At 41.3% G+C, this 27,735-nt stretch overlaps 1 protein-coding gene across 1 annotated transcript in view; it reads right to left on the bottom strand.

The window, feature by feature from the left end:
- The window catches only part of DPT (dermatopontin), a 39,464-nt gene extending 12,086 nt beyond the window's left edge, over nucleotides 1–27,378 (bottom strand). Inside the window, exons 1-2 of the mRNA XM_079938302.1 lie at nucleotides 27,062–27,378; nucleotides 5,024–5,149 (exon numbers count right to left, since the gene is read on the bottom strand). Coding sequence (XP_079794428.1) covers nucleotides 5,024–5,149; nucleotides 27,062–27,366 — 431 coding nt within the window. The 5' untranslated portion in view covers nucleotides 27,367–27,378. The remainder of the gene's footprint in view (nucleotides 1–5,023; nucleotides 5,150–27,061) is intronic.
- Nucleotides 27,379–27,735: the final 357 nt, after the last annotated feature.

Raw genomic sequence — 27,735 nt, 5'->3', positions numbered from 1 at the left:
AAGGAAATTAAAAAATACCTAGAGACAAATGACAACAAAAACACGATGATCCAAAACCTATGGGATGCAGCAAAAGCAGTTCTAAGAGGGAAGTTTATAGCAATACCATCCTACCTCAAGAAACAAGAAAAATCTCAAATAAAAAGCCTACTCTTATACCTAATAGAACTAGAGGTAGAAGAACAAACAAAACCCAAAGTTAGTAGAAGGAAAGAAATCATAAAGATCAAAGCAAAAATAAATGAAACAGAAACAAAGAAAACAGTAGAAAAGATCAAGAAAACTAAAAACTGGTTCTTTGAAAAGATAAAGAAAATTGATAAACCTTTAGCCAGGCTCATCAAGAAAAAGAGGGAGAGGACTCAAATCAATAAAATCAGAAATGAAAAAGGAGAAGTTACAGCAGACACGGCAGAAATACAAAGCATCCTAAGAGACTACTACAAGCAGCGGTATGACAATAAAATGGCCAAGAGGCACATGACAAGCTGCTCAACATCACTAATTATTAGAGAAATGCAAATCAAAACTACAATGAGGTATCACCTCACACCAGTTAGAATGGGCATCTTCAGAAAATCTACAATCAACAAATGCTGGAGAAGGTGTGGAGAAAAGGGAACCCTCTTTCACTGTTGGTGGGAATGTAAATTGATACAGCCACTATGGAGAACAGTATGGAGGTTCCTTAAAAAAATAAAAATAGATTTACCATATGACTCAGCAGTCCCACTACTGGGCATATACCCAGTGAAAACCATAATTCAAAAAGACACATGCACCCTACTGTTCATTGCAGCTCTATTTACAATAGCTAGGTCATGAAAGCAACTTAAATCCCCATCTACAGATGAATGGATAAAGAAGATGTGGTACATATATACGATGGAATATTACTCAGCCATAAACAGGAACAAAATTGGGTCATTTGCAGACGTGGATGGACCTATAGACTGTCATAAAGAGTGAAATAAGTCAGAAAGAGAAAAACAAATATCGTATATTAACGCATATATGTGGAACCTAGAAAATGATACAGATGAACCAGTTAGCAGGGTGTAAATAGAGACACAGATATAGAGAACAAATGTATGGACACCAAGGCGGAAAGCGGGGGTGGTGGTGGTGGTGGGATGAATTGGGAGATTGGGATTGACATATATACACTAATATTTATAAAACAGATAACTAATAAAAGCCTGCTGTATTAAAAAATAAAATATAATTCAAAAAAAAGTCAATGTGTTAACATGATAAGTGCTCAATAAATAAAAATCATCATTATCATCATCATCGTGATCAACAGGAACTGAATCAAAGTCTATGAGTTGTACTTATTTTATATTCATTTATATTCAGTCTGATTAAATGAATTCATGAATAGAAGAATGAATGATTATTTCTAGAAAACAGTAAAGGAGAGCAGACTAGAGAGAACAAAATGACAAATTTGGTCTCAAATTGCGAGGTTTACTTTGTTCTAAAATAACAAGTAGGGCCTGGCCTTCGTTACCCAATACTTACTAGACAACCAGCGACATCTCTGAAATTTCTGCTCTTGAAGTTTGTGCATAAGAAAGGAGGCAGCACTGAGATGCATGCAGCAAACACATTTCTGTATTATAAATATGGCACAGTAATTACGATGGCCACCCCAGCTGAAGAAAGGTATGACTGATTTTGCTCGAGCTCAGAGGCGCCATTGTCTCCCGAATGAGTGCTTTGTCCATCATGCAATGCCAGGCAATGGTTGGTGCAGGGCACCAAAGCATCTAAACTCAATGCAAGCTGCTTTAAATGTTAACATTCAGTCCTATTTCTCAAAGTGTGTGTGTCTCCATCTCTATAATAACAGCTTCCCACCTGCTCAGAAGAACCAGTGTAGAAGCTGCCCTTCCCACCAGACCTCTGGGAACAGTGCCGCAGCAGGCATTTGAGCTGGGGTAGGGGTGACAGACGCCACAGTGGAGGTGCCTATGAGGTCATTCTTGTCCCTGCCACGATTTCATGGGGAACAGTCATGCAGACACTATCCATCTTGTATTAAAATCTGAACAATGAGAGTAGGAGTTAAAGATTAGCTTTGATGGAGTGCTTTGGGGTAGACAGAGGAGAATATTATGATGAACTGATTTTCTTGTTGTTGTTAGCCAGAGCTATCTAGGAATTAAGAAGAAAAATTCTGTGGCTATGACTTGAGCAGGGGAGAGGGGGACTAGGCAGCGGAAAATAGAATGCAACATCTGAGAGTCATAGAAACTCAAGGCTGAAGGAAAACTAACGGGTTATCTGTGTTAATTCTGAAGAAGGCCATTATTTTTTTGGTCAAAACATATTATCCAGTGAACCTGATGTAAGGTCACGAATCTGGAGAAGAACCATTTAGGAAAGGAAACACATGCTCAATTCAAAACTGTCGGTTCCTGGGACATATTCTCCACATGGACAGCCTTAGCATGCTGATGGGGGACAGCCGCTGGAGCTGTTTGGAGACTGAGGAATTATTTCAAACAGTCTGTGAAAGGTTGTGGCTTCCTCAGTGACGTGTTTGTGGTTTGCAGATGAATGGACTAAGAATTAATTCTCACATATAAATAAATATGCGTAACGTTTACATATGTATCCAATCCCAGTGGGGACCGGTGAGTGACGCCATGTCTGCATCTATCAGGAATTCGCTTTCTTGCCAGAGCTCAGTGATGCTGTATTATCTCATGAGAAACTGCAGAGACTGAAATGGGAGCAGCACCTTGGTTCCCACCAAACAAATAAATCCTGCACTTATGTGGGAGTTGGTTGGCTGATTTTTTTTTTTTTTTTCCTGTGCAGAGTGGTGCTATTCCTGAATCCCTAAAAGCTTGCAAGCACAGAGAGGATAGATGCTCACTTCTCAGTGTCAGGCTCAATGCTGCAGAATGGCCTTCAAAGTGGGAAGAGAAAAATGTCCCCACCTACACATGTCCAGTTCCCTGGGAGGTGATTCAAGCTAGTTAAAGTGATGTAAGGGAAGGTTTCAAATAAGAGAGTTATCAGGAGTTTTCACTGTGGGAAGGTGTGGGAAAACAGTTCTCACTCCAAAGAGCTGTTAAAAGGATCAAATAAAATGATGCTCGTGAATGAAGTCTTTTTCCGCTATAAAACATCATCATATCAATGTCAGGTTTCACCACTGTTACAGTTCCTATGCGCCTGTGATGTTTCGTTATTCATTCGAGAAATGTATTAAGGGCCCGCTTTGTGCCAGGCGATATGCTGAGATGCTGAAGAACTATGACCTAATTCATGCCCTAGAGGTTTCATTCAATTTAGAAAAACATATACCGTCATGACTCCGGAAATGTAAAGATGCCACTAAAATGTCTAGACACACCAGTGGGAGAGTGAGTCATGCACTGCTTACCATGGTGATATGGCAGCCTCGTTCTGCTGCTGCTCCAAGGGTCCCTTTGAAAAAGTACCATTTCCTTAACAACCGTGGTAGCTCTCAGCTCTAACACCACGCAACCGGAAAGAGGTGCAGTAAGTGAAGCCTTCCTTAGAGGGACCGCTTCTAAGTTGACTTGCTGTGTCTTTCTGAGTAATTCTCTCCTTTCTCCCCCCACCCTTTGGTTCTACCAACCATCAGTGACATGTCTGGGTGAGGTAGTGGGATGAGGAAGGGGCAGGGTAGGGTGGTGAAGGAAGATGGGCAGACCATTGCAGACCAAAGCCAAGGATAAATATGGCTACCAGAGATTTGAATGTCTTGGGCAACTTAAGAAAAGTTGCACATCTCTATTTGCCAGTCTTTGATATCAAGACTTTGTGCCTACCTACATAGTTCCCTGTTCATTAATTTCCTTAATGATTGGTAGGCTCCTTCCACTCCACCCTAGAATGTGAAGCCCCTTTGGCCTTGGATTCAGGACCTTTCACAGTTATATCCTACACCCTAGCCATGCCTGTTTGCCTGCTGTGGTGGAGTAAGAACAGCTTTATGGAGGCATTTTGGAAAGCTGGACGAGGTCCCTGCCCCATCAGATAGCTACTGATATCAGCTGACGTTGATCTCTGAAGTTACCATTTATCATTGCTTCAAACAGAAAAATGTTAAGAGTTTGGAGATGCATATCCTTAGAGACATTGTGCCCCACGTGGGCATCTGTGGAATAATGCTCTCTGGTTGCAGAGAATAAGCATAACCCACAAGGCTGTTCTTCCAAGCATCACTCTGAGGAGAGATACATCATTTGAGTCAGCCAACCTTCAAATGTTGACACTTTTGGATTCCTTTGTCCAAAGCAGAAATGTCTGACTTGTTTGCAGACTGAAGAACTTGGGACAAGTTACGTTGTCAACATCCAGTGTAAGTTATCAGGGTAAATAAATATACACACATCCTCCTAGTCAACCCAAAGTCTAGGTCAGGGGATATGTGGCATCAGCCCAGGGAGCCAGAAAGGAACAAAATTTCACAGACTGGAATTACATAGTTATCTAGAAAGCACTAGCCTCCTTTTTCAGTCTGTAATTATATACTATGTTTGCCACTCTGACCTGGAACAGGGTTGGCTTCTTCCAGAGAAGTCCCGTGGGAAAACATAAGTTCCCAGATGGGTTCAGCAGCCTTGGATGTGATGAGTAGTTATTGTGATAGAGGGAAAAGAGCACTAAAACAGGAGTCAGTACACTTCAGCTTAGAAGTGAACCCCCATGAAATAGCTGGGTGGTTTCGGGCAAGTCACATCCTTGCTCTATTCTGTTTGTTTCCTTTTCTGCCAAAAGAGGGATATAGGAGCAGTGGGTTGATGACCTGTAAGGTCTCTCCCAGTGTGAGTATTATTCTGACATTTTTTTCCACTCATCCATCCATCCATCCATCCATCCCCTTCTATAGGCTAGATGCTATATTTAAAACTTGTTTGTGACAGCCCAGGCTTATTTGAAGCCAGAAACCTGGACCAGAGCACCACCCCCCACCACCCCGCAAGCTCCCCTCCAGCCCCAGAAGCAGTGAGGAGTTGCATTTGGCTGCTAAACTCACCAGCAGGAATATGGGCATCTCTTGCTGTAGCGACAACAGTAAAATTGCCACTCCCGATCCAGCACTGACTCGAAGTAGCGGCTCTGGAATCCTGCCACCAGTCCATTGTTGGAGCACGTCTGGTACCTGAAGAGAAGAGAACAAGTCCAAGTAAACCAACCACAACGATGCACAAGTAGAGCCCCCCTTTCCAAGATCCCAGCTCCCTCAGTTATTGAGTCATGACAGTCTTTCAGTGACCTAGATTCCTTACAATTTATTCCATTTTTATGCAAATCATAAAAAACCTTTGTTTTACTGGTAGGAATGATGTATACTCACCATTAAAATTCAAATGATTCACAGTCTTTCAACCGAAGGAAAATTGGGAAACTCTGCTCTTGTTAGACCTCTATGAATATATTGTTAGATGGAAGAATGCATAAATGAATGGATATAGAGGCATCTGGAATTTTTACAAATGCAATATTATATTGTTCATGCCATTTAAAATAAAAGATAATGTAATTCACATTACTTGCATTAAAATAAAAAGAATACAAAGAGAAGCTTTCACAAGACCTTCTTAGAAGCATAAGCCTGGAGACGGAGCACAAGGATACTCAGCAGGCAAAGCCCAGATGGGCACAGCGATTTGTACAGGGTGACCCAGTACAAGCTGTGGGGAGCTGGGACCACAACCCCAAGTTTTCACAACGTATCCGGGAATCTTTCTATTGCCCACTAGACGTCAAGCTCTACGTGGTCAGGGAGCGTTTGGTCAAAATTCTATCCCCAGTGCCCACTGTGGGTCCTGGCATATGGAGGCAGTCCTTACAGAGTGGTGACGGGCCACCTGAACTCCTCAAACATCCTCTAAGGGTCCCTTTCCTGTCTAAGCTGCTCAGTTCTAATTCTTCTAGTCTACAGACCCTCCCTGCAGTCACATGAATTTTCACTGTTTCATTCTATCTGGGCTGCTATTGGTCTAGGAATCAGCCTGTTTCATCTTCACAGCACCTTGCTAGCTAAGCGTTGGCTTAGAATAGTGTAATCATTTCTCCCTTTGTTCCATCTCCTGTTCCACTTTCTCCCACTCCTTCCCCATATCCCACTGGTGCCTTAAGGCTTGCTCCTTTTGCTGTGTTGATGAGGTTGCTGTTCTCTACCTGGCCGCAGTGGGCTCCCACCTTGCGCAGAGTGAGAGCTTTCATAAAACCTTCCAAAGGAGGTCTTTAGCTACCTCTGCTTCTTTGTATTCTTACCCACCTGGCCATTGATCATGTTCCCTCTTATGAGTAAGCAGAGAAGGCAGTTGTCTCTGTGTCACAACCTGACAGCTGCTGGAATACAACCCTGCTTTTCAAGGAAAGGTAAGTTTCCAGAAAATATAATAGGTAAAGTAAGAATAAGTACCTGATGCTGATAGGTGAGAGGGACCTTGCTGACACACAAACTATAAAACCATCAGTGACTGGATTTCATTTCATTCTTTTTAATTATTGGAAATGATCTTCTGGGTCTGACAAAACTAGATATTAAATATATTTCATGTCTGGTCAGAAAGCATCTGTACTTTTCATCATTTATTATTCATTTATTCATTTATGCTTATATATAGTCAGACATGTGTTTATTTATCCATTCATTCATTCAACAAACTTGTACTCCCTCACTATTCTGTTTCAATCACAGTGCTTCTGTGTGGAAAGAAGAATTGAGAGATGGGCTTGGTACTCGGTCACCATACAAACTGGCTTGAATTCCAGGTTCCCAGGATGTGTAAGAAGTTCTGAAAGACCTTAGAAAGCTCAACTGTAGGAGATCAATAGTGCAATTTATGACGTAAATTGAGACCTGTGCCCTTTGATGATCTAGTCTTCTTTGCTCTACCAGTACTCACATCTCATCAGGAGTATTACCGCCTTGGAAAACACCTGGTATGTATCAGGAAGCCACGCACTTGGAATGGACAACCAAGGTCTGAAGGGTAGCCTTGGGGGCTGATCTTCCAGCATGGTCTTGTTCTATCCTAATCCTAGCAATGCGAGTGAAAGCCAACTTCAACAGAAAGCTCTAAGAGTTGTAAACAAAGCTCATATGTGTCCAAAGAGAGACGGTGCAGCAAACTGGTGCTCTCTGTGAGCTTCCTCCTTACCATCACTAAAATTCTGCCTTCCTCTAAAACAGCCCTTTCAGAACTGAGCCAGGCTGTGGTTTCCCTGGAGCTGTTGTTCCATTGTCTTGGTTTGTCCTGTGCACTCAGACTATCACGGGGATAGCATTCCCAGGGTGGTGAGTTCCCATAAGCAAAAATAAATGTAGCAAGATAAGCTGAATGGTTTCACGGGGTACCAGTTCTGAAGGCTATCCAAGTTCCATGAATTCTCCGCCGGCTGCCAGCCAGGCAGCTGACCCCATAGTCCTTATGGGAAGTGTGTGTGTCACTCTTTCACACACCACCTCAGATAACACTGCCCTGTGAAGATTATTTGGACACTACAGTCCCAGGGCCTAAGAACATATGATGAAAGTTAGACAACCAAAGAGAGCTCACCTCCCCCAGCTTCTGTCCCATTGCACTCACATTTTAGTAGAGTGAGCCTGCACTGGAGTTTGGCAGTACATGAGGCCAACACAATGAAATGATTCCTTCTAGAATTGGATTTTTGTAAGGGTACATTTTCACACTCACGTGGGAGCAGTATAGCAGGGTGGTTAAGAGCATAGGCTATGTTGCTGGACTGGTGCTCCAACCACTTCTGACTGTCACCTTTGACAGGCTTCAGACCCTCTAATGGTCTCAGTTTCCTCAGCTGTAAAATGGGCATAATAACAGTATGTACTTATTAAAGTTATTGTGAAGACCAAATAAGGCAATGTATATACAACTCTGGGGATAGTGTCTATTAATGATTAATAAATTACTTACTATTGTCATCATACTTTCATTTAGTCCACACGGCACTTGTGAGTATACTCTGTGAAATCTGCCCTTGGCTTCCCAGTCTCCATCAGTGGAAAGCTGGTGGACTCATATGTGTTCCTTGAGCTGCTGTTTCCCTAAAACAAAGCTCACAGCAGTCAACTGTCTTAGTCACTGACACACCCACTTTGCAGCATAGATATTTGAGTATGACTTATTGCCCCCAATAGATGGTAAAGTCCTTGAAGGAGAAAGATCACTTAATCTTCAATTTGAATTCCCCACAGTGCCTGACAGTGGGGTCTAGCAAATGTTTGATGGAAGAATGATGAACAAATGAATGATGAGGGCATCTTCCATTATCAGAGGCAGAATGGACTTTTAAAAGCCTGTCATTCAAATCCAGGAAGGGCCCTGAAACTCCCTCCAAGTAGTTCTCAGGAACTCACGTTGAGCAATCCATCTTCCCACTTCCACCTTCTCTTTCAGGAACAAAGCCTACTCCAGGACGAGGGTGAAAAATGAATATAGCTTTAGGCATTTCTCTCCCTTTCAATCACCTTTTTTAAAAGTACCTTATTTAATAAGACTCAGTTAAACATTTGGCCACAAACTGCAGGATTGCAAACACAGGAACCAGGCAGGTGAGAAAGGGAATGAGGGCAGCCTGTCAATGGGAGCGGCGGGGGAAGTTGGAGAAAACTTGAATCATTAAAGTGATTCAGATTCAATATTTTTTTAAAGAGTTTTATTAGCAACTAATCAAGATGCTTTTTTTTTTTTTTTTTTTTTTTTTGCGGTACGCGGGCCTCTCACTGTTGTGGCCTCTCCCGTCGCGGAGCACAGGCTCCGGACGCGCAGGCTCAGCGGCCATGGCTCACGGGCCCAGCCGCTCCGCGGCATGTGGGATCTTCCCGGACCAGGGCACGAACCCGTGTACCCTGCATCGGCAGGCAGACTCGCAACCACTGTGCCACCAGGGAAGCCCCAGATTCAATTTTTAAAAATGGTTGATGGTGAAAAGACATTCTTGAGGATCTGCTTTACTTCCCAGCACTCGGTTGTTGCTCCTGAATGGTCCACAGAAAAGAGTTTGAGCCCAAGACTGTAGCTTTCCTGGTGTACAGTGACAGGACCCCAGCTGAGCCCTAGGCACAGACTCCCTGAGAACATTCCCTCAGAGTCTCAGGACCCTGGGGTGCCCTCATTCAGGACTCTCTCCTCTCCATTTGAAAAGCCATATTTTCTTTCTTATCATCTCTTTGAAGCCTGGAGGCTCAGTTTCACAAACTGGAGCACTGTTAGCTGTGCTCCACCTGACACTAGAAACTTTCTAGAAGGAAAATCAGCAGGCAGTTACTCCTCCTCTGACAATAGTCATGGACCTTTTCTGAGAAAGTGGTCTTTCTGAAAGTGGTTTCTCTCAGGGCCTTCACCCTAAAAGCAAAGACAAAACTTTCTCCTGTGTCCACAATAACAAAACATGGAAGTGATAGGATGCAGGGGAAAGAGCCCTTGTTGAGGAATCAGCAGCATGAGTTCTGGTCCTAGCCCTGACCTTCACATGCTGTGTGGAGCCTCATCTAAGTCACTGTGAGGATGAAATAAAATGATGCCTGCAAAAATCTTGGCGAAGATAGAAACAGGAAGATCCAGGATCCAAACTCAGATTTTTCTGAGGCCAAAGCTCCTGGTCGTGAACTTTCAGGGAGCACGAACTGCTGCTCCAGGATTGTCATTCTGCTTCTGGTCCAACCTCCGGCCAGGCTTTCTCACTGTTTTTTTGTGTTCTTCATTGGGTCCAGGGCTGTTGGTCAGGCCCAATGATGGAGGCCAGGACTGGAAGGTGTGCACATATCTGGTTTTGCTGGTGAACTCCTCTGTGAAGTTTTAGTCTCTCCTTCCAGTCTCTGCTGGTCTCAGTCCCAACTCAAAGAAAGTCCAAACTCTTAGCAAGTTGGGGGTGGCATTGGGTTGAGTGGAGAACAGGGTAAAGGAAAGCAGCACTATCTTGGTTAAGAGCTTTTACAATCCCATCAAATGGGTGGGCTGGTTGTGCTGGTAGCTTTCTTCCAGCTCTATAAACATACAGACGTGTTTCCAGGACTGCTATCCAGTCTTCAGCTCCACGGCAAATATGAAATAAGAGCAGCTTTGATCATCATCCAGGCTGGTAGCCACTCCATGTGACCGGGAGACCACGTGGCAAAGCTCTTACTCCCCAGTGTTTCTCTCCCAACCCAGCTTGATGAGGGTTTAAATTCCACCAAGGGAGACTCATTCTTTTAGAGTAAAGTTTGACTCCTGTAAGTTCTATTTTCCCCAGAATAATCCTTTGAGTTGCTATCAGACATTTATAACATGGGTCACAGAGTTTCAGAATGTTTGTTAAGTTTTTCAAAAAATAGTCATTAGAACCTACTCTATGTCAGGTGCTGTACTTGGTCTACAATCCTTTCCAGACAACTGTGCTAATAAGAGACACCACAACAATACAGATATTGGAGAGAAGAAGTAGATTTGTAGTAAAGAGAGAAAAGAGAAACAAGAAACTGGCTTGGGATGGTGGGGCAGTGAAATGGCAAGTGGCAGAAGCAAACCAATTTGGGAGCACGTTTGCCTACTTAAAGGAGCTTTAAAAGTTCTGGATTTCTCTCTTAAGCCCCAACAGAATGACTCCATTCCTCATCTTGTCCTTTCTGCTGACATTTATACCTACTTACACAAAATGGAGATGACAATTTCTACCCTGATAGTATTACATGAAGATTAAAGAGAAGCTATATGTTAAGTGTCTACCCCAGAGCATAGCACAAAGTTTATTATGAAAGGGCAGGAAAGGAGCTCTCCCAGAGATCTCCATCTGAATGTTAAGACTGAGCTCCACCCAACAGCAAGCAAACTCCAGTGCTGGAAGCCCAATGCCAAACAATTAGCAAGACGGAAGCACAACCCCACCCATTAGCACAGAGGCTGCCTAAAATCACAATAAGGTCACAGACTCCCCAAAACACACCACAAGACACAGTCTTGCCCACGAGAAAGACAAGATCCAGCCTCATCCACAAGAACACAGGCACCAGTCCCCTCCACCAACAAGCCTACACAACCTACTGAACCAACCTTGCCCACTAGGGGCAGACACCAAAAACAACAGGAACTATGAACCTACAGCCTGTGAAAAGGAGACCCCAAATACATTAGGTTAAACAAAATGAGAAGAAAGAGAAATATGCAGCAGATGAAGGAGCAAGATAAAAATCCACCAGACCAAATAAATGAAGAGGAAATAGGCAGTCTACCTGAAAAAGAATTCACAGTAATGATAGTAAAGATGCTCCAAAATCGTGGAAATAGAATGGAGAAAATACAAGACTCATTTAACAAGGACCTAGAAGAACTAAAGAGCAAACAAACAATGATGAACAACACAACAAATGAAATTTAAAAATCTCTAGAAGGAATCAATAGCAGAATAACTGAGGCAGATCAATGGATAAGGGACCTGGAAGATAAAATAGTGGAAATAACTACTGCAGAGCAGAATAAAGAAAAAAGAATGAAAAGAATTAAGGACAGTCTCAGAGACCTTGGGGACAATATTAAACACACCAACATTCAAATTATAGGGGTCCCAGAAGAAGAAGAGAAAAAGAAAGTGTCTGAGAAAATATTTGAAGAGATCATAGTTGAAAACTTCCCTAACATGGGAAAGGAAATAGTCACCCAAGTCCAAGAAGCACAGAGAGTTCCCATACAGGATAAATCCAAGGAGAAACATGCCAAGACACATAAAATCAAACTATCAAAAATTAAATACAAAGAAAAAATAGTAAAGGCAGCAAGGGAAAAGAAACAAATAACATACAGGGGAATCCCCATAAGGTTAACAGCTGACTTTTCAGCAGAAACTCTGCAAGCCAGAAGGGACCGGCAGGACATATTTAAAGTGATGAAAGGGAAATACTTACAACCAAGATTACTCTACCCAGCAAGTATATCATTCAGATTCAACAGAGAAAATAAAACGTTTAGAGACAAGCAAAAGCTAAGAGAATTCAGCACCATCAAACCAGCTTTACAACAAATGCTAAAGGAACTTCTCTAGGCAGGAAACACAAGAGAAGGAACAGACCTACAAAAACAAACCTAAAACAATTAAGAAAATGGTAATAGGAACATACATATTGATAATTACCTTAAATGTAAATGGATTAAATACTCCAACAAAAAGACATAGACTGGCTGAATGGATACAAAAATAAGACCTATATATATGCTGTTTACAAGAGACCCACTTCAGACCTAGGGACCCATACAGACTGAAAGTGATGGGATGGAAAAAGATATTCCATGCAAATGGAAATCGAAAGTAAGCTGGAGTAGCAATTCTCATATCAGACAAAATAGACTTTAAAAAAAAGACTATTACAAGAGACAAAGAAGGACTCTACATAATGATCAAGGGATCAATCCAAGAAGAAGATATAAAAATTGTAAATATTTATGCACCCAATATAGGGGCATCTCAATGCATAAGGCAAATGCTAACAGCCGTAAAAGGGGAAATCAACAGTAAGTAACACAATAATAGTAGGGGACTTTAACACCCCACTTTCACAAATGGACAGATCATCCAAAATGAAAATAAATATGGAAACACATGCTTTAAATCACACATTAAACAAGATGAACTTAATTAATATTTATAGGATATTCCATCCAGAAACAACAGAATACACTTTCTTCTCAAGTGCTCATGGAACATTCTCCAGGATAGATCATATATTGGGTCACAAATCAAGCCTCAGTAAATGTAAGAAAACTGAAATTGTATCAAGCATTTTTTCTGACCACAATGCTATGAGACTAGATATCAATTACAGGAAAAAAAATGTTAAAAAATACAAACAGATATAAGCTAAAAAATACAATACTAAATAACCAAGAAATCACTGAATAAAGGAAAGAGGAAATAAAAAAATACTTAGAAACAAATGACAATGAAAACACGGCAACCCAAAACCTATGGGATGCAGCAAAAACAGTTCTAAGCGGGAAGTTTGTAGCAATACAATCCTACCTCAAGAAACAATAAAAATCTCAAATAAACAATGTAACCTTTCACCTAAAGCAATTAGAGAAGGAAGAGCAAAGAACCCCCCAAAGTTAGCAGAAGTAAAGAAATCATAAAGATCAGATAAGAAATAAATGAAAACTAAATGAAGGAAGCAATAGCAAAGATCAATAAAACTAAAAGCTGGTTCTTTGAGAAGATAAACGAAATTGATAAACCATTAGCCAGACACATCATGAAAAGAGGGAGGAGACTCAAATCAATAGATTTAGAAATGAAAAAGAAGTAACAACTGACACTGCAGAAATAGAAAGGATCATGAGAGATTAGTAAATGCAACTATATGCTAATAAAACAGACAACCTGGAAGAAATGGACAAATTCTTAGAAAAGCATATTCTGAAACTGAACCAGGAAGAGCTAGAAAATATAAACAGACAAATCACAAGCACTGAAATTGAAACTGTGATTAAAAATCTTCCAACAAACAAAAGCCCGGGACCAGCTGGCTTCACAGGTGATTCTATCAGACATTTAGAGAAAAGCTAACACCTATCCTTCTCAAACTCTTCCAAAATATAGAGGAGGGAGGAAGACTCCCAAACTCATTCTATGAGGCCACCATCACCCGGATACCAAAACCAGACAAAGTTGTCACAATAAAAGAAAACTACAGGCCAATATCACTGATGAACATAGATGCGATAATCCTCAACAAAATACTAGCAAACAGAATCCAATAGTACATTAACAGGATCATACACAATGATCAAGTGGGATTTATCCCAGGAATGCAAGGATTCTTCAATATATGCAAATCAACAATGTGATAAACCATATTAACAAACTGAAAGGTAAAAACCATATGATAATCTCAATAGATGCAGAAAAAGCTTTCAACAAAATTCAACACCCATTTATGATAAAAACTCTCTAGATAGGAGGCAGAGAGGGAACCTACCTCAATGTAATAAAGGCCATATATGACAAACCCACAGCCAACATCGTTCTCAATGGTGAAAAACTGAAACCATTTTCTCTAAGATCAGGAACAAGACAAAGTTGCCCACTCTCCCCACTATTATTCCACATGATTTTGGAAGTTTTAGCCACAGCAATCAGAGAAGAAAAAGAAATAAAAGGAATCAAAATCAGAAAAGACAAAGTAAAGCTGTCACTGTTTGCATATGACATGATACTATACATAGATAATCCTAAAGATGCTACCAGAAAACTACTAGAGCTAATCAATGAATTTGGTAAAGTAGCATGATACAAAATTAATGCACAGAAATCTCTTATATTCCTATACACTAATGTTGAAAAATGTGAAAGAGAAATTAAGGAAACACTCCCATTTACTATTGCAACAAAAAGAATAAAATACCTAGGAATAAACCTACCTAAGGAGACAAAAGACCTGTATGCAGAAAACTATAAGACACTGATGAAAGAAATTAAAGATGATACAAACAGATGGAGTGATATACCATGTCCTTGGATTGGAAGAATCAATATTGTGAAAATGACTATACTACCCAAAGCCATCTACAGATTCAATGCAATCCCTATCAAATTACCAATGGCATTTTTTACAGAACTAGAACAAAAAATGTTAAAATTTGTATGGAGACACAAAAGACCCTGGATAGTCAAAGCAATCTTGAGAAAGAAAAATGCAGCTGGAAGAATCAGGTTCCCTGACTTCAGACTATACTACAAAGCTACAGTAATCAAGACAGTATGGTACTGGCACAAAAACAGAAATATAGATCAATGGAACAGGATAGAAAGCCCAGAGATAAACCCACGCACATATGGTCACCTTATCTTTGATAAAGGAGGCAAGAATATACAATGGAGAAATGACAGCCTCTTCAATACGTGATGCTGGGAAAACTGGACAGCTACATGTAAAAGAATGAAATTAGAACACTTCCTAACACCATACACAAAAATAAACTCAAAATGGATTAAAGTCCTAAATATAAGGCCAGACACTATAAAACTCTTAGAGGAAAACATAGGCAGAACACTCTATGACATACATCACAGCAAGATCCTTTTTGACCCACCTCCTAGGGAAATGGAAATAAAAACAAAAATAAACAAATGGGACCTCATGAAAGTTAAAAGCTTGTGCACAGCAGAGGAAACCATAAACAAGACAAAAAGGCAACCCTCAGAATGGGAGAAAATATTTGCAAAGGAAGCAACCGACAAAGGATTTTTCTCCAAAATTTATAAGCAGCTCATGCAGCTCAATATCACAAAAACAAACAACCCAATCCAAAAATGGCCAGAAGACCTAAATAGACATTTCTCCAAAGAAGATATAAAGGTAGCCAACAAACACATGAAAGTGTTCAACATCACTAATCATTAGAGAAATTCAAATCAAAACTACAATGAGGTATCACCTCACAGTGGTCAGAATGGCCATGATCAAAAAACCTACAAACAATAAATGCTGGAGAGGGTGTGGAGAAAAGGCAACCCTCTTGCACTGTTGGTGGGAATGTAAGTTGGTACAGCCACTATGGAGAACAGTATGGAGTTTCCTTAAAAAACTAAAAATAGAACTACTCTTTGGCCCAGAAATTCCACTAGTGGGCATATACCCTGAGAAAACCATAATTCAAAAAGAGTCATATACCACAATGTTCATTTTAGCACTATTTACAATAGCCAGGACATGGACCCAACCTTAGTGTCCATCGACAGATGAATGGATAAAGATGATGTGGCACATATATACAAAGAAATATTACTCGGCCATAAAAAGAACCGAAATTGAGTTATTTGTAGTGAGGTGGATGGAGCCTGTCATACAGAGTGAAGTAAGTCAGAACGAGAAAAGAAATACTGTATGCTAACACATATATATGGAATCTTTAAAAAATTGGTTCTGATGAACCTAGGGGCAGGACAGGAATAAAGATTCGATGTAGAAAATGGACTTGAGGACACGGGGAGGGGGATGGTAAGCTGGGACAAAGTGAGAGAGTGGCATGGACGTATATACACTACAAAATGTAAAATAGATAGCCAGTGGGAAGCTATCATAGCACAAGGAGATCAGCTCAGTGCTTTGTGACTACCTAGAGGGGTGGGATAGGAATGGTGGGAGGGAGATACAAGAGGGAGGGGATATTGGGTATATGTATACATATAGCTGGTTCACTTTGTTATACAGCAGAAACTAACACAACAGTGTAAAGCAATTATACTCCAATAAAGATGTTTAAAAAAAAAAGGCAGGAAGGCAGGAAAGGTAGTAGTTGTTATTATTACTATTATCATAAATATTTGCAATTAAATGGAAAGAGAAGCTACATTCTAGTCTCCACAAAACACTTTCTGTTGGAGCCTACATTAGGAATTATCAAGGTTGAACCCTTCCAGTGGGGCAGTAAGATTAGCCTTAGAAAGTAGATGATAAAACATAATTTGAAGCTCACCTGCTCCAAGAAATCTTCCTTTCTTGACAATTGTAACTCTTGCTGATTTTTCTTCCTCATGATACATTGATGTCACAATCACACATTTCACCTAACATGTACTATCTCTGAACCATCTCATCGTGGGATAGTGCTGGGGTTTTGAAGGTAAACACTGTACCACTGATTACTGGTCCCCCTGCCACAATGATGGGGATATGAACAGTCTCTTTAAATAATGCTGAGTTATATGCTGTCTGCTCTCTTCCTGCCCACATCTGGGTAAGAGTTCTGCTATCTTCTCCATGTCGGGTTTTAATTCTGCTAGTATATAGCAGGTTTCAAGATGGTGAATCAGAAATGAACTGCTGAACAGCTTCTCTGGATAGAAAGCCATAGGACAGGACAAGGGAGACATAGAAATTCTTCCCAAAACACAAACTCCTGCCCTGTTTTAGAAAAATACAAGCAGTAGAGGCTAACCCAAAGGCCTCTGAGAAGATCCAGGTTATATTATGAGATGTATTTATGTCCTGAGATCACTTTTGGCCTGAGCACAATTCCAGGTCACGCAGGGATTTCAGGCTTAATTAACCACAGGAGCTCCTGAAGTCAATTATTTACAATATTTGTTAACCAAGCGATCTAATACTACCGCTGTGTTATCTGAAATGTGAAAAATATTTGACATTCATATTGTACACTTAATATGTATACTGAATTATATGTTCCCAAAACGAAATGTTACCTATCAGTGGTCTTTGTAACCTAGCAATTTGTATATTTCAACTCCAGCTTTATAATTTACCAACTGTGTGACATTTATCTCTGAGTTTCAGTTTCCAGAGAGTAGTCATTATAGTAAGGATAAATAACTCTTATATAGGACTTACCATGTGCCAGCCATTGTGTTAAGCACGATACCTGCATTATTTATTTTAATCATCAAAACAATCCCGTGAAATGGGCTTGGATAATCAGTTCCCCACCACCACCACCATTTGATGGATAAGGAAACTCAGGTTTAGAGAGGTTAAGTAATTCCCCAAAGGACACACAGCCAATAATACATATATATTATCTCATTTAATTCTCACAACAATTCTGGGGCATTGTCTTTGTAGAAGTAGAAGCTGAGGCTTAGAAAGTTGACATGACTTGCCTAAAGTTAGTAGTGGGGCTGCATTTTGAGAACTATTCTGTTTGTCTCCAAAGTCCATATTCTTTCAATTACTTCAAGATACCTCGAAGAAACACACACATACACACAGAGAGAGAGGAGAGAGAAAGGTATCCTAATTCTGTGGAAATCTCTTATTCATTAGGAATATTATATCTGACAAGTATGCAGACAGAAGCAAATCCCCTACTGGGAGAAGTGAACGTTTACCATCCTATGAGCACAGCCAAGAGCCATTTTGCAAAGCCCAAGTTCCCTCAGACAATTGATTCCTAGATCTCAGGACAGTGACCAAGATGGAAAGTTGGCAAGAATCCTAGATCTGCTATAACTCTATTCTCCCACACGCAACCTTGTTTCCCTCAGAGGTCAATCTTACATAGGTGTGATATCTTCTTTAGCCCAGAACTGACTACAACTTTATTCAAGACCAAAAATACCACCAACATTTAATATTCACCGGCAGCACTGTGGCATCAGCACTGTGGCTTGGGTTCCACCTCTGCACTAGCTATGAGCAGGCGAGTCTCCTAATGCTTCTGAACCGCGTTCCTTCATGTATAAAATGGGGGAAATAGTAATGCTGCCTTGCAGTATTATTGTGAAGATCGAATACGATTAGATCATGAGTAGCACAAGGGCATAGACTGTATGTTATTTATCTTCATAATCTTGGAGTCTGGCAAAGTTTGTGATCATAAACATTTGGTAGTGAATGAATAAGCAAATGAATGTATGACTGAGGAATACTTTATAAACTATAAAGCACCATATCAATTAGGATTAAGATAATAGCACTTATACTTAATGTACTTGTTTCGCTGCTTTTTCAATTGCTTCACTCTTGGCTTTAATTCCTAATCTATGATGCAGGGAGGTTGTTCTGGATGTTACATGAGATCCCTCCCAGTGCTGAGATTTTGTGATTCTGTTACACTCTGCCTTTTAAACTCCCAATATGTACTCTACCAGCCTGCCTCCTTATTTTTTAATCTTTTAATTCTGAAATAATTTTTGAGATACAGAAGATTTGTAAAGATAATACATAGGATTCATGTATGCCCTTCACCTAGATTACCCTAAAGTTATCTTTCATCACTCTGGTGCCTTTATGAATACTAAGAAATTAACATTGTACATCACTAAACTCCAGACTTCATTTAGGTTTTACCAGGTTTTCCATTAATGCACTTTTTCTGTTACAGGATCCAAACCAGGATACCATGTAGCATTTAGCCCGTATGGCTTTTGCAATAAAAAGTTTTGCTATTGTATTTTCAAAAACATATTGGGACATTAAGATTTGTGGGATAATGGAAACCTAATAAAGAATTTATCCTGAGCTAACAAGTGTGTCAGCCATCCTCTGCACATGGTTTAGAGAACTTTAGGAAGTCAAAAAAGATCATCCTGCATGGTGGTGAATGCAAGAAGCCAAAATGAGTTGTGTACAATAAAATTGAGCCCCATATTATAGACACTGGAATATTGAGAATCAAAAATGTAAGCATAAGTTTGTTTCTGAAGTCTGTGAGTCTGTCTGTTTGTAAATAAATTCATTTGTATCATTAGATTCCACATATCAGTGATATCATATGATATTTGTCTTTCTCTGTCTGACTTATTTCACTTAGTATGATAATCTCTAGGTCCATCCATGTTGCTGCAAATGGCATTATTTCATTCTTTTTTATGACTCAGTAGTGTTCCCCTGTATATATGTACTGGGGGGGAGGGATAAATTAGGAGTTTGGGATTAACATATACACACTACTATATAGAAAATAATCAACAAGGACTTACTATACAGCACAAGGAACTCTACTCAGCATTCTGTAATAACCTATATAGGAAAAGAATTTGAAAAAGAATGGATATATGTATAATTGAGTCACTTTGCTGTACACCTGAGACTAACACAATATTGTAAATCAACTATACTCCAATATAAAATAAAAAATTAAATTAAAAAATGTAAGCAAAATGGTTTCCCTTGCAGGAAGATCTCAGGCTTCTTTGTTTAGGGCACTGTGAGGTGCTCGATGCACTAACTAGTCTTATTTGGTCTTTTGCTACATATTTAGTGGGGCCCACTATGTGCCAGCATTATTCTAGTGCTGGGCAATATTCTATACAATGGTGAATGAGACAAAGTCCCTACATTCATGAAGCTTATAATCTGAAGGGGACAAACTATAAATACAAATCATGTAATGACAAGAGCACTGCGGGAAACGTAACGCAGTTTGGGGAATAGAGTGTGAGAGACGTTGGTTTAGAGGAGGTGGTCTGGGAAAACTTCTCTGAAGAGGTGAGCACTGTGTGTACTGAATGATCAGAATAATGAATCAGGACGGATTGCTCCGTACTAGACAGAACCTTGGTCTCAGTTAGAATCAGATTATGGAAAGCTGAGTTCCTACTGTAAAAAATTAATAAGCAGAAACCTCAATTAGAGTCAGGAGACCAGAAAGGGGTGCTCTCATACCCTTCAAAGATAGCAGAGCCCAACAGAAGAAGAAAGATTTCCTCTTCTTGCCTGGCAAGAGCTCAGCCAATGAGAGATTGTCATAACGCAACCAATGAAAAGCCATGAACTTTGTTTAATATAGGCCCCCCCCAACTTCCTTTTCCCCTCTATAAAAGAGTTTTCTCCTTTCCATTTTGTGGGGGACTTGTGCATGCCTCACTATAGTTGTAGACCCTAAATTGCAATTCTTTGCTCCTCCAAATAAACCCATTTTTTTCTGGAGTTATAACTGGCTGTCTGTTTGTTTTAGGTCAACATTTTGTTGTTCCATATGTGGGTCCAGTGAAGACCCCCGATTACTCTGAGGCTTGTAAGCAAACAGGTGTGGTACTACATTGAGCTCATTGTTGCTCACTGCTTTTCTAACTGACCCTGGGGTTTGAGGACAAGTCTTTCTCCTGGATCTGAGCTTCATCCTCTTTGCGTTTTGAAGCTCTCCAGGTTTTATTTGGGATCTGTTTTAAGGTTTCATCTTTTTTGGTTAAGACCTTGTTCTGTATGCGACTACTCATTTGGCACTTCGGCCTGATTTTTGAAATCAGACTTATCCAGCTTGAACTGGCTAGCCACCAGCCCATTCCTTCAGGAATAGGGGCTGTTCTATTGGAACTGTGCTGAGCAGCTTCCTGCCTGGCTCTTCCAGGACTAGACTGTTCCCTTAGAACTGGCTGGTATTAGGCCTGCAGGCTGTTTGAGCTATTTGAGCTGCTTAAGTTGTTTGAAAAGAATTATTTTACTCTAGAGAAAAAGCTCTGAGAAATAGGATCCCAGTTATCTAAATATTTTGAGGGTACCCCTTCCCTACAGGGATCCTGGCCCATTTTATGTTTGAAAACCAAGGTCCCTCTTCATGTGCATGTCTAACCAAACTGGACTGACCTAACCGAAAGCAATTTAGAATGGCAATGACCATTATGAGGAACTTTTGAAATCCCTAAACGTACTTTTCTTAAAACCAAATTGGACAACCATAGCTCTAAAATTTCCAAAACTAAATGGAATGCCTATTTCGATTGGTATTTTTAGGCTTCCAAACATTATCAGCAGCCTAAAATTGGATCTTTGCAAAATAAGATTTTAAGATGAACTAAGGTAAACAATTAAAGAAAGGTAACATGGCTCCCAAAGCCTCAGGCTCTTCTTCCTTGGCTTCTCTGTCTCAGGCTCCATCTCCAGCACCATCTTGTCTCACTCCTCCTCCTGCTCAGGTCCCACCTCCAGTGCCAGCTTCCCCCTTCCCTTCTTTTTGCCTGCCTACACATCCCTTACATCCCCAGTTCCCCAATACTAATTCTCTTGCCAGACTTCCCCTTTTCTCTGAAACTCTCCCCACTCCCTTTTCCTCTGAACTTATCAGAACCTATCCCTTTAAAATTAAGCCTTTGGGGGATCCAGAGGACAAACCCTTAATTTCTTATATTTCCTAGACTAACACTGAACTGTGAGTCAAGGTCAGAGATTCTCCCAAAGTAACTGGAGATCCTCACAGATTTGCTGAATTAATATAGTCATTCAGATTTATCAACCTGGTTTCTAAGACTTAACATCAGCTTGTTCATAAGCTTGTAGGTGAAGACCATGCCCAGCATTGAATGAAAACTGTTAGTAGAGGAAAGACCAGCCCACTAACTTATTTTATGATCAGACTCAGGCAATCAATAAGTGACTTTGTTGAGGAATTCCTAGGGCTTTTCCAAAGACTGTTGAATGGAACAAAATTCAGACTTGCACACAAAAATCTGATGAACCTGTTTATGACTATTACAATAGATTTCATATTATTTTTAAAGCAAATTCTGGTCTTTCTTCAGATGTTGATTCCACCCATGTAGCTTGTAACTCTATGTTTAGTCATAGGCTGACCCAGAACATCTTCCTTCTGGTAAAAAGGACCAGGACGGAACAGGAAAATTTGTCCACTCCAGATTTAGTTAATCTGATAAACCAGCTCTCTCATACTTTAACTGAGTCACCTAAAAGGAAGACTGACAAAATTCTTAACCTTCAACTCCAGCAAGTGAAGGCCCTTAAATGATCCCCCACCCACCCCGAGTTTCTGCTATTATTGCAAAAAGTCAGGACATTGGAAAAGAATTTGCTACAAATTTAAGTGCTTTAGGTGCCTTCAGCCCTCTAATCAGCCTTTTCCAACATCCTCCCGGTTCTCAGTGACTAAGCTCCTGGGAACTATAGGAGCTCTTCCCAATCCTCCCTCTTAATTGACTTGAAGAACGTTTCTCCAGATTGGAGATAAATCTCTTCCAGACCTCACTGACACTGGAGTCACACTCCTGGTACTCAACCCCTCTACTGTCAATCACCCCTTGCCTTGTAGCGCTAAAACAATTCAAATAGTAGGGATCTCTAATAAACCTCAAGAGGTTTCTGTCCTTGGACATATTCCCTTTTGTTTAGGCCCTTTGAAAGACACATACCCCTTTCTCCTTAGTTTCTCTGCCCATCCATTTATTAGGTCAAGACTTCTTAGAGAAGTATATAGAATTTTCTTTCTCCCCAAAGGAGAAAGCAATTCTAGAATTGACAGTAGTTATCCAAGCAGCCAACCAGGTGAATTAAATGACTCTTTGACATCTTTTATTTGCTTTGTTTTTGATGGTACCAGAGTTTATTCTGGAAACACTGATCATCTACCCCTATTGAATCAACTACCACCCTCCTTATGGGCAAAATCTACAGCTGATATTGGAAAAAGTCACAGCCCACCTCCCATCAAGATTCAGATAGATCTCTTAAAACCTCTTCCCAGAATTAATCAACATCCTGTAAGTAAAGAAGTCCTTCAAGACATAAAAACCATCTTAGAAGATTACAAGGCTCAAGGCCTCACTGTCCCTTAACTAGTCCCTGTAATGCTCTCATTTTACTGGTGAGAAAACCTAAGGACTTAGAGTTGAGGTTTGTCCAGGACCATTTCACCATTTCAGTAGAAGCTCTCCTGAAAATTCTCATCACACTCAACATTTCTCAGCTGCCTCACTTCATAAGAAGTCCTTTTGTTAGCTGTTCCTCACATCACTCTTTTATGTTGTAATAATCTTAATTCTGCTACTCTTCTCCCCTCTGTCACTGATGAAGTTCCTCTTGACTTCTTAACACTGATGGATCACCTACTGACTCCTTGTAAATGATCTGTAGGAAATTCTTTGGGTAATGTTGACTATTCATGGTTCACTAGTAGTTCTTATTTAAAAGGTGACAATGGCAAATGTTGTGCTGAGTATGCTATTGCAACTTCTTTTGATATTGTTGAGGCAGTACCTTCATCTATAGCTACTTCAGCCTAACAGGCTGAATTATATGCTCTTATGTGGGCTTGTACCTTAGCCAAGGATAAAACTGCCAAAATTTGGAGTAGCTCATGATTTTGGAATGTTGTGGAAGTAACATGGTTTCCTCTTCTCTATCATGCGACTTATCTTTGGTAAATTCATAAATTCAAATAATTAGCTCTAAAACAAGCTACCATTTTGAAATATCTTCTTGGGAATTCTTTGAAGCCCTGGGGAAAAAGTGGATGTCAATATACTGAATGCTCTTCTTCTGAATTCAGACTCCATGTAAAGCTGGTTTGCCTCAAATTAGCCTCATCAAATTTCGGATACACAAAATCTCTATTGACTGTCCATGATGTGCCAAGAATTTGTTTTAGATTTAGATTTGTTTTAGAGTTCTCCTACACTTTCTCCTGTAAGCATCATGGTAACACCCTCTAACAGCTTGTGAGGTGGGTGTCACACTCTTTTCTTTTTTTCCAGAATGAGAAACTGAATGCCCAAGACCACAGAGCTCAGAGATGATAGAAACAGGAGCTGCAAGTCAAAGTTTCCTGATTCTAAGACCAGAGCCCCTTCCACCACACTCCAGCTCAGCCTCACTACAAAATTCCAGTTTCATCCTGTTCCACACAGGACCCACATGTCCTGCAGCCTGGGTCAACCCAGGTTTGAGAATACTCCCCAAGAACAACTGAGGCATGCTCTGAGATGGCAAAATGCCACTCATGGAACCCAGGTAAAGCCTCCAAGCAGTTGTTAGTGAGGGACCAGCATGCACACTTCAGAATCTGCCAACTGAAGAAGTGATTTTCAACAGAGAAACCCTAGCAAAACAGCAGTGTTACAAGTCACTCAGCCATGACGGAAGCACTTTTTAAAGACTGTGCTCCAGTTAGCAAGTGTCTTTAGCAGACCCTATGTACTGTTGTCACATCTGTGTTCAAGATTCCTCGTCCGCTCTTAAAATAAGCCTGAAAGCTAATGTAGTTATACAAGGCAGCCAAATTGCACAAAACTGTCAACTCTTCCTCCGGAACAGATTAAGACCCTGCAGCCAACGGGAAGATATAACTGCTCCCCAGTTTATGAGCAATTTCTTTCCTTCCAGATTTTTCACTGAGACTGGAGTCTAAACTCAAAGCAATAATCATCCAACAAAAATGCCTCTGGAATAATTGAGATCAGTCTTGGGACAGCTGAGTCCTACTGTTTTTCATGTTTGTACATTTTTTACTCTGTGATTAATGGAGGAGGAGATGAGAGAACAGAGGGTGGAAAGGGAGAAAGAAAAAAATATATCACTTGACTCTGCATACTCAAAAATGTGGAAGAAGAGAAGGTGGAAGAGAGATCGTGCCTGTCAGTTTCTCATTCGACTTGCATTGGTCAAACAAAATCATATAATTTCTACTCCCTCTCATACTTTTCTTCAAACAGTTTGGGAGTTAATGACAAACCAGTCACACTCTGGCAAGTTTGAAACTAAACATAATTTGTCTTCTCTCCCAAGCAGGGGTAAACACAAGAATCAACAGAATGAAAGAAAAATCCAACTGTCTTTTCAGAGCCAAGCAGAGGAAAGAGAACTGGAGCCACGGAACCTTGCGAGATCATGCAGTCTGACTGCTCACTTTCCAAATGTGGTGGGAGCCTAGAGAGCTGAACCCGTGGTTCAAGGTCACCCAGCAAGTTGTCTTTAGAACCAGGATCTAAATCCAGGCCTCCTGATTCAGAGCCCAGGGCTCTTCCTTTGGGGCTTAAGAAATCATCTGAGTGTGTTTTGCTGTGGCTCTACAAGGGGAACATTAGAAAGGGGCCCCACCCACATAATAGCCCCCTAAGTTGGAGGACTAGACAGACAGTTGTAATTTGGGCATCCCCATGCTCTGTGCCAGGCAACTGGCCTGGCTACAGGGAACCACTGGAGACTGTCAGTCATTGAGGTGAGAGGCTGGATTCGGAGTCAACCATCTGTCAGCAGGGGGTTTGGATAATTAAATCTGCTCACTAGAGGCAGTGAGGGGGATGAGAAAGGCCCAATAATGGGGCCCCTGACCTGAAGCTGCCTGTGTGACCCTCTTCCCATCCCTTCCACAGGCTGGCTGAGCCCCTCCTCAGTCATGGTAGTAAACAAGCTGGTCCAATCCCTCCAGGGCTGGCTTCTGCTGTGATTTGCAGAGCCCTCCGTCCTCAGGATGAAGAACTGCCCTGAGTCCAGTCCTGTGGCCCTGGCTGTGCTGACTGAGCCCACAATGGGCAGAGGGAGCAGACTCTCAAGTCTGTCTCACCCATCACCAGGGCTAAGCACATACACTTTGGAGCTGAGACTCACTGAATCCAAATCCTTGCTCTACCACTTCCCAGCTGAGGAAACCCCTGATCTCTAGACTGCGTTCTATCTACCTATAAAATGACTTAGAGATTTGTTTTGAGCATTAAATGAGATAATGCATAGAAATCCCCCAGCGTGGTGCTTGCTCAGGGTAAGCACTCAATCAATGGCCACTGTTTTTATTACTGAGAGGTCCCCTCCACCCATCAGTCTTTTCCTCTTGATCTCCCATCATTGTTCTGTGTGCTGCTGGATTTGTTTTGTGCTTGACCATCCCTAACCCCCATTACACCCCATGCATGCTGGGAGTCCTCAAAGAATCTTCTCTCTACAGTTACCATAACAGCAGCCTGCCAGTTGGGCTTCCTCTTCCCCAGGCCAGCCTTCCACAGGGTCTGCTTCCACCCATTCCTCCAACCCACCCAGTGGTCCTGCTTTCATCCTGACTGCTGTGATTAACTGGCCTCACAGACCATAGCTCCTAGGATGGGTTCTGACCAAGTACTAGGGTGAGACAGTCACACCCCACAGTGGAGACACAGGCTCAGACCATTTCCATGTCATTAACCATGGTAGAGTCCAGTCAGAAGAGAACAGTCCTTCTCCCCAAAAGACTTTAGTAAACTATTTCCCAGCAATGAAACCCATTTTAAATTCAGACAGAGAGAAGGACCTTGGTACTCAAAACTGAGAGAGCACATTTAATCGGGGCAGGAGAGAGCTATTTAATTTCACTTCTCTTTGCCTAAGCTTCTTTGACCCTTCTCCCCATTCGTTTGCTCTGTATCAATATTTCTCAAACTGTCCGTGGTGAACGTCCCATTGTTTATTTTCCCCAAACTATTGGGTACCAATACTTTTGTAAAACAGTCAAAATAAATTACTACCAAACTAAAATGTCACTTGGATGTCACAATAATGTTAAATTGCTATAAAGTTCCGTAAATACTTTGAATTTCTGTACTTAACTTTTGGCGAACTGGTAAACGTTTCGCAGACCCCTACTAGTCCTGGACCAAACTGAGAGTAGGGCTGCTTCTGGAAGGAACAGAACCATAGAAGAGTCCATCTGCCATGGACACCCCCCCATTCTGGGGTTTTGCCCTGTAATGCGGTCTGCTCAGCAGTGACCCTGCCCCACCCAGAACATGCAATGGAAAGGTTCCTGGTAGAACTTGCCCAGTCTCTAGTAAGTGCTGTTCCCTGAGCACCAAGCATCCCCCAGTGAGAGGGATATGCTGCGATAATACCGGCCGTGTGCAGCCCGCTGGCTCTTACCATTCCATTCCAGCCCTGTTGATCTCCTCCCACCAGCATTCTGTAGGCTCCCCCAGGCTCTGAGGTGTGGGCATGCAGGCGTAGTTCCACTGTCTGTCAGAACCTTCCTTCTTGTTGAAGATGCTCCTCACGGCCACCACCACCTGCCCATGGGGACACTGGTAGCTGAAGCCCTGCCGGTGCAGATTCACCCACCCATCATCACTATAGTCTTGGTACTGCTGATATGGGTACCCGTAGTCTTCATACTGCCCCCAGGTCACGGTGACCAGTGGCAGAAGCACCCACAGAAGAGTGAGGTCCATGCTGTCTGGGTTTCTGGCAAAAAATGTCACCCTATGTCTGCTGGGCTGCTGGTTTTATACAGCTGCTGCTGACATGTGGCTTCCAGATGTGGGCGAGCAAGCAGGCTCCAACTGCAGTGTGTCATCGTTTAAGCAAAACTTTTCAGCGCCGAGATACTGGCCATAAGTACATTCAGTTTGTTTTAAGGTGGAATTCTAAGAAAACGTAAGGAACATGCAAATGGAAGAAACTCCCTAGAGGAGGAACAACTTAGCAGATAGATTATAAAAGCAAATGGCTTCACACACCTCAGAAACATTCACTTGAAAGAAGGAGCAAATTTGTCCCTCATCTCTTAGCACTTCACTTCTCTCTTCCCTAACCCCCCC

Source organism: Stenella coeruleoalba (genome assembly GCF_951394435.1).
Source record: "Stenella coeruleoalba genome assembly, chromosome: 1".
Taxonomy (NCBI): domain Eukaryota; kingdom Metazoa; phylum Chordata; class Mammalia; order Artiodactyla; family Delphinidae; genus Stenella; species Stenella coeruleoalba.
Note: the sequence above shows the minus strand (reverse complement) of the source record. Positions and strands in the feature narration are given on the sequence as shown.